The sequence below is a fragment of the Abramis brama genome (genome assembly GCF_963993115.1).
Source record: "Abramis brama genome assembly, chromosome: 5".
NCBI classification, from domain to species: Eukaryota; Metazoa; Chordata; class Actinopteri; order Cypriniformes; family Leuciscidae; genus Abramis; species Abramis brama.
The window spans coordinates 35,070,399-35,084,187 of NC_139967.1; the positions used below are offsets into that span (position 1 = coordinate 35,070,399).

The 13,789-nt window shown below is 36.6% G+C and overlaps 1 protein-coding gene across 1 annotated transcript in view; it reads left to right on the forward strand.

Annotated features, from left to right (window-relative positions):
* Window positions 1–13,789, forward strand: part of pappab (pregnancy-associated plasma protein A, pappalysin 1b) — a gene marked incomplete at its 3' end in the record, with an annotated part of 110,031 nt that overhangs the window by 30,293 nt on the left and 65,949 nt on the right. The window contains exons 6-7 of the mRNA XM_084115092.1: window positions 1,996–2,117; window positions 7,256–7,757. Coding sequence (XP_083971218.1) covers window positions 1,996–2,117; window positions 7,256–7,757 — 624 coding nt within the window. The remainder of the gene's footprint in view (window positions 1–1,995; window positions 2,118–7,255; window positions 7,758–13,789) is intronic.

The following is a 13,789-nucleotide window of genomic DNA, read 5'->3' on the forward strand; positions in this document are numbered from 1 at the left end:
AAAAAATAGGCCCACAACACTAAGGGCCCTATCTATCTTACACGCGACGCAAGTGTTTTTTGCTAGTTTCAGTCCGACGCTGTTATAATTTTCACGTCCTGAGCCACGTTGTTTAAACAGCAAATGCATTTGCGCCCATTTGTGTGCCCATGGGCGTGCTGGTCTGAAAATGAGGTGTGTTCTGGTGCATTGTTGGCGCGTTGCTGTTTTGAGGCAACAGAAATAGACTGCGCCATCAACCAACTGAAACCTGGTCTAAAGTCAATGGCGCAATATTTTTTTTGTTATTTAATGAGCGCGTTAGTAATGTGCACCTATAGGCGGGTCCACAACACGTGTACACTCTGCTTATTACACACACAGGGACGCACGTACAGCAGCACACAAACATTATATTTCAAATAAAAGGATTACAATGTAAAAGTGTGCATAAAGATATGGTGGAATCCGGCTTGTCCCGTAGATGGTCTGCTTGCACACTTTTTCCTCATGCACGAGCAGTTCCGTTTGCACTCAGGAGATGCATTTGGTCTTTCCACTATCAAATTCCGTCATGTGAATCTGCCATGGCGTGAACACAACTGGCATTTAAAGGGAATGGGAGATGAGACTATGATTGGTTTAGCGCACGTAAATCCCAGAACACACCCATTACTCATTATGAGAATAGGGACAACCCTTTTAGACCATGCGCCGGGCGCGCCGACCATTTTTCCCATCGTTAAACTAGCAAAAGTGGATTCGGACACGCCCTAAGTCAGGGTTCCTCAAACTCGGTCCTGGAGGGCCGCTGTCCTGCAGAGTTTAGCTCCAACACTGATCAAACACACCTGAGCAAGCTAATCAATGTCTTCAGGATCACTAGAAACTCACAGCTAGGTGTGTTTGATCAGGGTTGGAGCTAAACTGTGCAGGACAGTGGCCCTCCAGGACCAAGTTTGAGGAACCCTGCCCTAAGTGAACTTGTGCCCTGTGCTTTAGACCATGCGCTTAGACCAATAAAACAGGGCCCTAAAGATCCAGCAGTATATTTGACTGTGGGCATGGGGTACTTGTTATCCCATCTGGTGGGTTTGCTACCAAAAAGCTTTTTTTTTTTAAGTTTCATTTGACCATAGAGTCCAGTCGTGTCTGACAACCGAATATGCTGGAGTTTATTTTTTGAGGAGCGAGGAGGATTTTTCTTGAACCCTCCCGAACAACATGTGGTGATGAAGGGGTTGTTTGATTATTTTTTAGGCTTTCTGACCCCCAAGACTCAAGTAATCTCTGCAATTCTCCATCTGTGGAGAGTCTTTGGCCACTCAAACTTTTCTCCTCACCGTGCAATAAGACAATATAGACACATCCTCTTCCAGGCAGATATGTAACATCTTTTGTTGATTGGAACGTCTTAATTTTTGCCCTGATGGTGGAAATGGGAATTTTTAATGCTTTAACTATTTTCTTACAGCCACTTTTTTGTGAAGTTCAACAATCTTTTGCTGCACATCAGAACTATATTCTTTGGTTTTACTCATTGTGATGGATGATTAAGGAAATTTGGCCTTTGTGTTTCCAAATTGTTATACTCCTGTAAAACAAGAAGTCATAGCTAGACAATTTCATGTTCCTAGCCAACCTTGTATGCTAGAAAATGTTAATATTAATGGGAATATTAATGGGAATATACTTAAGAGATATTTTTCTCATTATTATTATTATATCATATGTACGCACATACAGCGAGCGCATTTAGCCCAGCACACAGCATTGTTTTGGATGTTCCTGTCGCAAAATCTACATCATACATTTTTTTACTTTAGGTTCGGTGACAGTGTGAACTCTAAGCAAACCAGGACTACATGTGTTATTTTCTTTTTTGGTCCAGACCAGAAGAACAAAGAGAACCAAACAACAAGTGTGAACACACCCTTAAAGGCATCAAGAGGTTATAAAAAAGTTGTGGTGTTGCTGTGTCTAAGTTGCTACTTTGGCTGTCTGTTGATTTCCTAGAGAAGTGGGATCAGTTTGTGACAGATGTACTGAAGTTGGGGTGCTCCTTCAGTATGCCTCGAACTCGTCCTCTCCCAGACCCTGCGCCCCCTCCGGCCACTGGAGCCCCCGTGAAGCCGAAGGTAAGGCTCAGTAATGCTAATGAATATTTAGACTAAAATATTATCCAAAAGCCTTACAACGGATGCCTTCTTGGTTTGACTGAAATGCATTTTGAAATCAGATTTTTGAAAGTAGAAACCTTACAAAAAACCTTTTGACCAGTCCAGGAAGATCAAAGGTAGAATCTTTTTTTGTTTTAAGAACCAATGCTTAAGTGATTTGAACTCTATCAGGTTTTTATCATTTTATTTGAGTGCTGTCCACAAGATGCTCTGGAACAATAACAATAGCATAATAAGATTTTAACGGTTGAATTTACTATGACATTAAGCCATACTAATTCACATTGCATATGATGAGACTTACAGGCCATTTAATGGTTTTGTTAGTGGCCTACTTGAATTATTTTAGGAGGATTCCTGTTTGGATTTTAGCTGACTGCTTTGGCAAAGTGAAAGGAACCTGTTTCTATTGACACTTGGAAATTGTGTTTAATTGGTGAGTGCCGTTCAGAACCATTAATGTGCAGTTTTATTGAGTGGGATAAATGATTAAAGCATTGCACCCAATGCACGATGCCAAGTGAGGCCAATATTGGATGGAACAGCAAAGTAATCTATGAGGAGAAGAACTAAAAAGTGTGGAAAAAATTAGTCATAGGGGTTGTCATAAATTTCGATTTTCTCATGTGTTTATTTTAAGGCTAGAAAAATGTGGACATATGGAAGAATTGGTCCATAGAGCTTTGTGCACATAAATGAATGTTTTTTACCACGGGGAATGAGTCATGTTTTCCTGTGCTGTATCAATGATCTTGCCCTCATAGGTCAACCTTTGATCCGGTATCACATAACGAAGCCAAACTGACATAGTCAGGCTATTCTTATCGGAATTCTGAGGATTTTTTTTTTCTTTGGTTGTTCTTTTTGTATTTTATTATAAGTATGAAATATCTCTATAACTTACCTAAGCAATCAGGAAAAGCTCTAGGGCCTAACAGCCATGACATATGCCCACTATTTTTGCTCGAACCGCAAAAACTCTTGAAAAAGTGAATTGGTCTTGACATTGAAATGTTGAAAACAACTTCAGAGACCTACATACCAGAGGCCGGCTGTTTTTCTGTTTAATTACTTAATCACTTCATTTGGGTTACTTTTAAAAATGGGTGAGTCAGACTTGTGGTGGGTACGGCCGTAAGTGCATGCTTGTATCCCTCAAAGCCAAGTTGGCCCAGCAGTGGCTACACGCAGTCAGCTGAGAAGGCATGCCCAGGCTTGCCATGGCCACATCGCTTTAACTATGCTTTGCACTTGGATGGATTCCCTGATGTACTCTATTGCCCTTGCCATCTTTCCACTGTTTACGATTGGATAAAAAACCTGACTTTGACGACCTGCAGCTGGCTTGAACCTCTGCCCTTTACCGCTCTCAGAAAATCACCTGCCTGCATTGCACACCTCATCTAATGCATGCCCCCTGTCCTCAATTATCTAGGTTAAAAAAGCCATTTCCCCCTGTTCAAGTGTCCTTAGTTGACTCTCTGGAAACAAGCATTATGGCAGGGTTGCCCTTATCGTGTTGCTGGAATTCAAGAAAAGAACAACACTGGCACAATAAATAGATGGATGAGTGCTGTGCAAAGTCAACTCGATTTGCTACGCAAATTGTGGTTTCTAGTGCTCATGAGAAGGCTCATGAGTTGACTGAAAACATGAAGAAGACGAGAATGAAAGTGAGGCACAAAACTAAGGAATGCTAGGAATTACTTGTTTCTCTGTCCCACTCTTACCTCAATGCATTCATTTGTCTGCTGTGTCTCCATTGCTAAGATACTGATTATGTCAGTAAGTTTTAATGATCGGCAAATGTTTCCAGTATGTCTATCAATAATCTTCAAGTGGATGTTTTTTTTGTTTTGTTTTTTTTAAGATGATGCAAATGTTTGGTTTGTTTGATGTGAGTTAATGCAAGGCTTGTGATTATAACTTATTGGTTTGTTTTGGAAAGTTTAGTTCTGATGGCTTGCACTTATTTCTGGCTTTGTCCTTTCTCCCATTTCCATCTAATATTTCTTCTAATATTCCCTTGATCAGCAGCTGAGGTACATGGGGGACCTATGTGGGAGACATTTTGCAAAGATTTGTGTATTTGATACTATGAAAATGCATCTAGTTTCAGAACATTCCAGTTTGTTTTGGCCATCTAACTGAGCAACAAATACCCACCTTATGGTGATATCAGAGTCAGACGTGCGAGGGAGGTTACCTAGATGCTTGGCTGAGGTCAACCAAATAAACATTTACAAAACTTTTGCCCAACTATTTTTCCATTTGTCATTTGACTTGTAGTCAGACTACAAATGTTGCTTGACTGAGGTCAACCAAAATAAACGCTAAAGAAGCTTTTACCTCACCTTTTTTTCCATTCGTCATGCAACCAGTCAGATCAAAAACCAAAATTATAAAAGCAACAGTGACCCCAAAATGGCACTTAAAAATCTATAAATGTCATGAAATTAAATAAAATGATTAAAATATCAACGTGAAATCACAAAACAAGAAAAAAAAATGTGGTTGTAGTTTTTTAATTTTATTTTGTTTTTAGAATTTTTTTCTAATCACAAGATGCACAATGATAAAGATTACACTCAACTGATTAGATAGATTACGCTGACCTTAACTCTAACTGAACTAACTAACTAACTAACTAAATAAATAAATGAAAACAGCTCAGACATAAAATACAAAGGTACACATAATATGAGTCACTGGGCATCTTCAGGAATTCCCCACAGGGAAATTCGAGATAATATTTGAGAATATTAGCCTGATTCATCCACATTTTAGTCATTTAGGCTTAGTTAATTAAACAATAAAAAGTATTTAAAAAAAAAAAAAAAAAAAAAACTAGATTGCTGTTCAAAATTAGGGTAAAAAAGCATTTGGAAACCTTCTGGATGTGGTTACGTTAGCCTTAGTGAATCATGCTCATATGTGAACTAAACCAACTAACCACTAAACCCGTGGTTACTCTGCTAGGAAACATGCGAACTTGAGAAGAACTAACTTCATACCTCCACTAAAATCAATGCAACACCAGTTGGTCAAAAAGGTTCAGGAAAGGCTAGCATCATTTTTATTTACATATGCCAATTTGGTTCATTTCCAATGCAACCAAATACTTTTTGATTTTATATGCTGTTCTGATATTACACACAGCATAAAAGTTATTGAAAGTTATTAAATGTTATTTTTTTGTATCTTTTTAGTGGTGTTTAAAAAAATCCATGGCTGCATCTGAAAGTTTAAAAATGCTGCATTCGGATAAGGCATAAAGGCACATCCGAATCCAATGTTAGCTTCTCTTCCTGATACCTTCATTTGATCAATTTTTGAAGGCAGCATAGATGTATCCTTCTCTGCCTTTGATATCCCACAATCCTGTGTGTTCCATTCTGTGACAGTTGAGCTAGAAAAATAAAGAAAGTTGCGGTTGGTGATCAGTTTGTTTGTAAATGTACATTTTTGACCAAATGAACTTTTTTTTTTTACCAATGTTTTCCACTTTTGATGTCATTTCTAGCGAGAAAGTACTATTGTAGTAATTAAATATTCACATGTCTCACTGATACAGCAGTAAGACAACAAGCCAGTTGCCTAGGTTTTCTGACACAACCCATGTAGGATGAAGGACCATTCTCATCTGCTTGTGTATTTAAGCTGTCCACAGTGACTTTGTTCTGCATGCCAACAAAGGTTGCTGGAATCAAATAAATAATGCTCCACAGAAACTCATCATTATAATTTAAAATAATTATTATCTTTATTATCATTTATTATCCTCCACAGCAAGCTTGTAGCTGTCAGCCACTGCTGTAGGTCCCGTTTTAAGCACATTTTCCTTCAGAGCTTCAGTGGGGCCTCCCTGTCAAGCTCACCCCCTCTCCGGTCCCCTCCCCCTTCAGATGCCTCACAATGACCTCTTGACAGTTTCTAAAAAGGAAAAACTGGGCCCAGGGCCAAAATTCTCCCCATGACCTCCTGCCATCTCACTGAAGAACATCATTTTGGCCGTCTTAGAAACTGTTTGTTTGTTTTTGAAATGTCATTCATTAATCCAAGAACCCAATAATCATATGTAATAACAGAATGCAGTGCAATTGATATAATTCAGGATTGTTTCTACAGTCTTTTATGTTCATCTGTAAATAATTAGCGGTGCTTGCTAAGGCAAACATCAGTATTCCTATTGGTTATTCTAAGGTTTAAGGGTTTTCAACCCCATAGCAATTCCCTGGCAAGCACGCTACAGCGTAAAAAAAAAAATAATACTGTAAAATACTGTAAAATTGCTACTGTAAAAGTTCCCTTATACGGTAAACACTTTTAATAGATTTAACAGGACATTTTAAGTAGATTTACAGTAAAATAATGTACAGACTTTGGAATTAAAAACAAATAATCATCTTATAATTTAGATTGAAAATCCATAACTGATTTCCCCTGCATGAGACTTTACGTTTGATTGAATATTGTTTTAATAATTATGTTTCTTGTTATCAGTTATGAAACATTCTGGTTTTATGTCACATCTTATTTAATTCATGTTTATTACATTATTTTAGTGTTATGTGTTGTACTGTTTTGTATTTGTGTGCATGACACTGCACCTTATTAGTGAATTACAATAGTATGTGTCTATTTTACACAACCAGTTTAAAAAAAAAAATAATCCACAGATTTGACTTTGAGATGAAAATTACTTTAAAAATTACTTCACCAAACAAAATACACTTTTTAAATAATATAAAAAAATAAATACATTATTCTCATCATCTGTTTTTTTACCACCTGTATTATTGAGTTGGTTATCAGTATATTGTACATGTACAAAACAGAGTGGTAGGGTGTAATTTTATAACAATTAATGATATACAGGGTTTTTACCATAAAACTTTCAGTTCCGTGAAACCGAAAATGTTGCTACCATATTTTTTTACGGAAAAGTTCTGGCAACCACAGCTGACATTTTTTTTAACCATAAATTTGATGAGTTTGATTTGGGCAAAGAAAATGTGTGTGTGTGTGTGTGTGTGTGCGCGCGCTACCAAGTTTGAGACATGTTCTTGGTTTTCATCCTTTGCTTTCGTCCTTAGGTCCACCAGATGTAGAGCAGGCCTGTGAAGCAAGTGTCAGCACTTGGAGCCCAAACGCCGGCCTAGACTCGAGTAGTATTGGCTCAGCGTCCTGCCCACCCCAAGGCTGTATGCTCCAGCTCGAGTTTGCCTATCCGCTAGTACCTGACTCCCTCATTGTTTGGGTCACCTTCTTCTCCCTGGAGGAGACTGGACTGCCTGCAATCCACGACATCCTTCTGCTGACCCTTAGTGGTTACAACATCTCGCTGGGTCCACAGTATGCGTTCTGTGACACACCATTAACGCTGAAGCTAGATGTGAAGGAGGAGGTGTATGGGGTGCAGTTCTTCACCATGGAGCAGCACTTGGAAATCGACGCCACATTGCTCGCCTCAAAGCCAGACAATCCTTTGTGCCGGTCGTGTCATCCTCTACACTATAGACTGATTCGCCAGCCACCATTTACACACTCACCACACGGGGTGATCCTTCAGGAACCCACCCTGAAATATGTGGACAGGTAAGGATTAGGAGTGTGAATCTAATGTTTCATTACAATACAGTGTTATTTTAGTAATAATTATATACTATTATAGTTTTTATGGTAACACTTTACAATAAGGTTCATTAGTTAACATTAGTTAACTACCTTAGTTAACATGAACTAAGAATGATCAATACTTCTTCAGCATTTATTAATCTTAGTTAATATTAATTTCAACATTTACTGATACGTTATTAAAATCAAAGGTTGTATTTGGTTAGATTAGTTAATGCACTGTGAACTAACATGAGCAAACAATGAACAGCTGTATTTTTATTAACTAAAATTAACACAGATTAAAACATTGTAACAAATATTTTTGTCATTGTTACAGTAGTTCATGTAAGTTAATACATTAACTAATGTTAACTAATGAACCTCATTGTAAAGTGTTACCGTTTTATATATATATATATATATATATATATATATATATATATATATATATATATATATATATATTGAATTAGCTTTTATTTTTAAACTTTCAGTTTTCATTTTAATTTTAGCATTTGGACAGTTTTGTGTTTTAGCTTTTATTTATTTAATTTCTAGTTAATCATTTTAGTGCTTCAACTTGAGCTCCTTCAAGTTTTTCAACTCACAAATGCAACCAAAATATAATATGAACAATTCATTGAACTCTCTGAAAATTGTAAATAACTCTCTGAAAATTTTAAATCCTGCGTCCCATATACATATCATGCATCACAAAAAATACACTTTAGAAAAGTAAATTATAAAAAGGATCAAGTTGCCCATTAGATCATCAATTGTTTGATGACAGCTCATTACTGGGCAGTGCAATGAGAAATGCAATGACAACAGTCAAGAAAGCCTTTCAGTCTTCTGCGCTTCTCATGACTTGAGATCAGAACAGAATACATGTCTTCATTTCTTTTGGCTGCCGTTTATGACAGTGCTGCTTTGTTGCTGGATCGTGATCATCTTCCGCCTGTAGAATTTAAAAGAAAATGCGCTATGAAGTAAATATGTAGAATGTAAATGTCAAAAAAAGGTGTTTCTAAAGGTGTATAAAAATATATATTTTTATGCATTACATCGATACATATCATTAGTCATCTGATTGATGTAATGATACAATTGTAATGGCAAACTTAGATGCGTTGAAAATGTTTCCTTTTTGTGTGTCAACATGACTGGCAACATAAACAAAAGATGACTGAATGACACTACACTATTCAAGACATTTCTAGAAACACATGGTTTCTTTGCTTAAGCCATGTGTTGATGTGCTTTGCCGTTGTATGGACGTCTTAGGTACTTTGTGTGAGGTCTTCAGGCATAGCCTTTACTCCTTGGGCTGGGGGTTCAGGTCAGCTCAAAGAATTTCACAGCCAGCTTGTTGTCTTCTGAGAGATACATGGCGAAGTGCTCCCAGGCAGTTTAACTTCATGGGATACTCATAAATTCGAAATGTCCACAAAACAGTTGGAGAGCGTTTGAAGAGCCTCTGCCTCTTTGATGACAGCAGAAACTGGCCGACAGTTTGACAGGCTGACAGATAGATTCCACCTCAGATAGATAAAATTGATGGATGGATGGATGGATAGTGTGCAGTATGCAAGGGTATTTAGGTGGAAAGACATTTCCAATTAATTGCAGGCTTTTCTCATGTTTGTTTTTTTCTCCAAACCTTTGTTGTGAACCTCTGCAATGAATTTGGGATACTTTCTTGAAATAACTACTGTATAAACATGAAACATGGATCCAATTTCAAAGGGCTTCTTAAAAGCTGTAAAAATGCCTATTGCGCACCCATTATTTCTTTCTGGCAAACATGCCTCTTATTAACAATACATTAATGAAGACTTTTATCATTTAGCAGGCAGACATTGTCTCGGTTTCCTTTTGTGCATAATTGTGTTGGCCTTTTTTTTTCTTTTTTCTTCTTCTTTGTTTCTGAATGCTGGCCTCTCTGGCAGAACAAGACCATACCTCAGTTGGCAGGCTGCCAATAATGTACGTTAACTTTCACAAAAAATCAAATCAGTGCATATAAACAAGACCCAACGTGAACCCGCTGAACTTCACTGTCCTAACTCTGGGCTTTTTTGGGTGTCTTTTCTTGTTTCCAAAAAGTTGGCTGACAAGTGAAACTACAGTGAATACAGTGACAGCTGCAGCAGCAGTATATTAGGGAAAGACGTGAGGTCTTCATCTTAACAAATAAATGTCTAGATATTATATATATAATATACAGATTTGAAAAGAGTCTTAACAAATCGTTGCAGGATTAGAAAAGTACTGTTTATACTGACATATCCAAACATACATTAAAGCTGTGTTTAGTTTGTAGTTGCACAGTCCAAGTTGTGTTAGCAAGGTATCCCGATTCATTAGCCAACAGCTTAATCTACTCAGATAATGTTTGGGGGGGGGGGGGGGGGTTTATTGAAAAGGTTTGTTTTATATATTAATGCTGCACAGTATTCACCAGATGGTGTGTAAATCAGTCAGTGTATCAGCAGGCTTGTACCGCTCTGGGATCAGCTAAAAACTCCCCTCATTTGAAATTCATTAACACAAAGCAAAAGTGCTGTTGAGAAAGCTGTTCTGAGGAGTAATACAGGATATTTCAGAAAGACCTTCACTTCAGCTAAAAGCCAAATTCATTATTCAGTACCAGAACAAGTGATTCCTTGAGTTCGTATAAATTCCGAATTTATCACTCTGAGTTGAAAAAACAGTGTTGTGCTGCTCCTAAATCTCACATTATTTGACCTTATACATGTGTTTGACTTGGTGACTTCAACTTGTCACCAAGGTGACATTATTTACTTTACTAACAAGTTTTTTGTCAAAACCGTGACATAATTTTCCAGAAAATGTGTCCAAATTTTAAAATGTTTGCGTTTTTTTCAGGATTTTATGATGAATAGAAAGTTCAAAAGAACAGCAATTATTTGAAATAGAAACTTACTTTTGTAACATTATCAAAAGTATTAATTTCTTTAAAAAAGAAATGATCCCAAAAGGCTGAATGGTAGAAAAATTTAAATATCATTTCTTTAAATATTATTATTTCTGAAATCACATAGTAGTACATTGCTAAAAAGTTATATATCTATTTCTAGATTGCTTCTATATATAAGTACTTACTACTTCTATATAAATATTTACGGAACCAGTAAAAATGGTGGCAGGACAAAAACAGTAGAAAAACTCATAATTACTGTCATGTTATGTACTTGAGTTGAAGGTTGGGAGTTGTTTACCAAACACTTACGACAAATGTTACTAAATTAACAGTAAGCATTTGATGAGGTTTGCTTGATCAGTAAACAGTTTGCTATACCTGAAATGAAAAGCATTACTACATGCATGATTCTTGTCAATCCCGTTGTTGTTATCGTCCACTATCTGTTTTTCACCCTTCTTCTTCCTTTTTCCGCCCTCTATGTGGGTGGCCTTTGCTGAGTCCACACAGTCCTGATCCTTCATCACTGTGTGACAATTAACTAGAGATCGTTTTCATATCGTCCAGGAAAACAAGGGCCGTAAAATGTTTTGTCAGCTCCAGAGTGCATGGCACAAAATTACATGGCCATTTCATCCTCCAGGTGCAAGCCTAGTTTGGCTCCAATAGAGGCAGGCAATCACTCATTGTGACCAGTGAAAGCAGCCCCAATCAAAGTGGTGTCTGGCTAAAAGAGGCAGGCTTCCTAATGAGAGCTCTTCAGTGTGGCAGGGGAATGTGCTGTAATATCTGATCTCAGCCAAAGAACAGCCGCTATAGATCACCGCTGCTATAGTATGGAGAGTGATTAAACAGCATGGCCTCGGAGAACCTCCATACTGTTTTCATTTTCAATTTTATCAATATGATTGTCACACAGCAACAAGACAAAGTGTTGTAAAAGAACACATGACCTAAAAATGTACGCTGCATTTCCTCAGCATGTAGCCTACAGGATATGCAAATGTAATTTTATCTTGTGCATAATTTAAAAGCTGTTGCATGCATACATGGAGTTAGTTTCTGTTGAAAAAGCAGAGACTTCAGAATAGCTATAGGGATTTTCATCAAGTATCTATTCACAAGCAAGACATTTTGTGTTAGACATCTGTTTTTGTGCGGTGTCTTGTTGTTTTCCTGTAGTAATCTGAAGAGATTATGTCTTACTTGAAGGTCAATATTGCAAGAATTTCACATTTGTAGCTGTCATGGATTCCAGCGGCATGTTTCTCTTTCATTGATACACAGCGTATAGTAAGCACCACTTGATGGATCTCTTGGGTTGAGTTGCGGTATGACCAAACAGCTGTGGTTTGGTAAATTATACGATTGAGGTTGTGTTGTTGTTTTATTTAGCCATGTGAACTCTGATTTTGATTTTAAACGACAAATTATTTCCACTCCTTTGAAGTAATTAAGTTTTTAGATCATCATTCTCCTAAACACTTCCAGCAGCGAGCAGCTGCACAGAGGGCTTAGCATTATGAGTTGCATCTCTTTGATTTCTTTTGAAGGTATACAGCGAATACTATAATATGATTTTTTTTTTCAGCATCTGGGCTGAAAGAGAGGAGTACCTTCAGAAAGACTGGTTTCACTGAGGAGTATGTGTGTGCTCCTCTATAGAGCTCAATTACAAGCACCAGAAAAGACAGACTTGTATATCTCACTCTTCTGCGTAGCTTGTTTCAAAGTCCAGCTGCATTGAAGTGCAGACCACATGCACAAAAAATCATACCAGTTTTCATTCCATATTTTATATGCTAGATGACATTTCTTTATAGTCTGTGAAAAGACATTTTCATAATTCACACTTCAGATTAGCATGTCAAAAACAACAACATCAACTGACTTTAAAGTCAGGCTTTAATTTTGACTTTAAATAACATTAATATGCTACACCTCTCCTATGATACACATGTTTTTAATTTCTGAATTCAAGTTAATTTTTTTTTTTTTTTGGGGGGGGGGGGGATATTTTTTTTTTTTATAATTTTTTAGAAAAACATTTGAAATGCTTTACTTATTAATACTTGAAAAATGGTTGACAACCAAATAAATGCCACGTGGTACAACCAACAAACTCATACAGAAATATTCAGAAAAAAAGCAATAAAATTACATCATAAGAGAGGACCCCTGTAGACCCTCATGACAGTGTCAATGTTTTTTTGTTTTTTGTTTTTTTAAATAAGAAATTTTGAAGGTAGTTAAGTTTGTAAAAAAGAAAAAAAGAAAAAAAAATTTTTTGAAAATGATCAAGATGTGTGTACTCTCATGTGATACTGTTCATTTTGGTTACACTTTATTTCGATGGTTCACTTTAGACATTCTATTAACTAAAAGTAACTTTGCAGCTACATGTCAACTGACTCTCATTAGAGTATTAGTAGACTGTTAGGTTAGGGTAACAGATGCAGAGTTACTTATAGTTAGTAGAATGTCTAAAGTGGAGCATCGAAATAAAGTGTTTCCTTAATTTTTACTTGATTACTCCACAGGACGTTTTTTAAAGTCATTAAAATTGAACTTTACAGTTAAACTTCATTTTAAGGTGTCTTTGTTTTGCTGAAATCGTTCATTTAAGTAGTGAGTAATAAGTAACTGCATGTACTTACTATAGGGTTAGGATTTTTGTTTGATTTGGTTTATGCATAATTTATTGTCATTAATAAAGTAACTACATGTAACATATGGAACAATGACACTGTAAAATAAAGTGTTACCAACTTTTCATGAGAATAGTATAAACATGTTTCAAAACCAAAATGAAACTTTCATGAATACAAAGAGTACATTTGTAAGATCTCAAACATTTGTTTTAAAAATAAGTAAAAAACGCGTCTCGAGACTTGCAGGTTTTTTGTTGTTGTTGTTGTTGTTGTTGTTTTTCATTTCACTGCTTATGACTGAATGTGTTCTGTGTGAATGGCCCTTTATATGTCATTAAACCATACGGTAATTTGGGGAGAAAAAAAACAAAAACTCGAGGTTAGAAACTAACCCATTATGATTTCTGGAAGTGAAA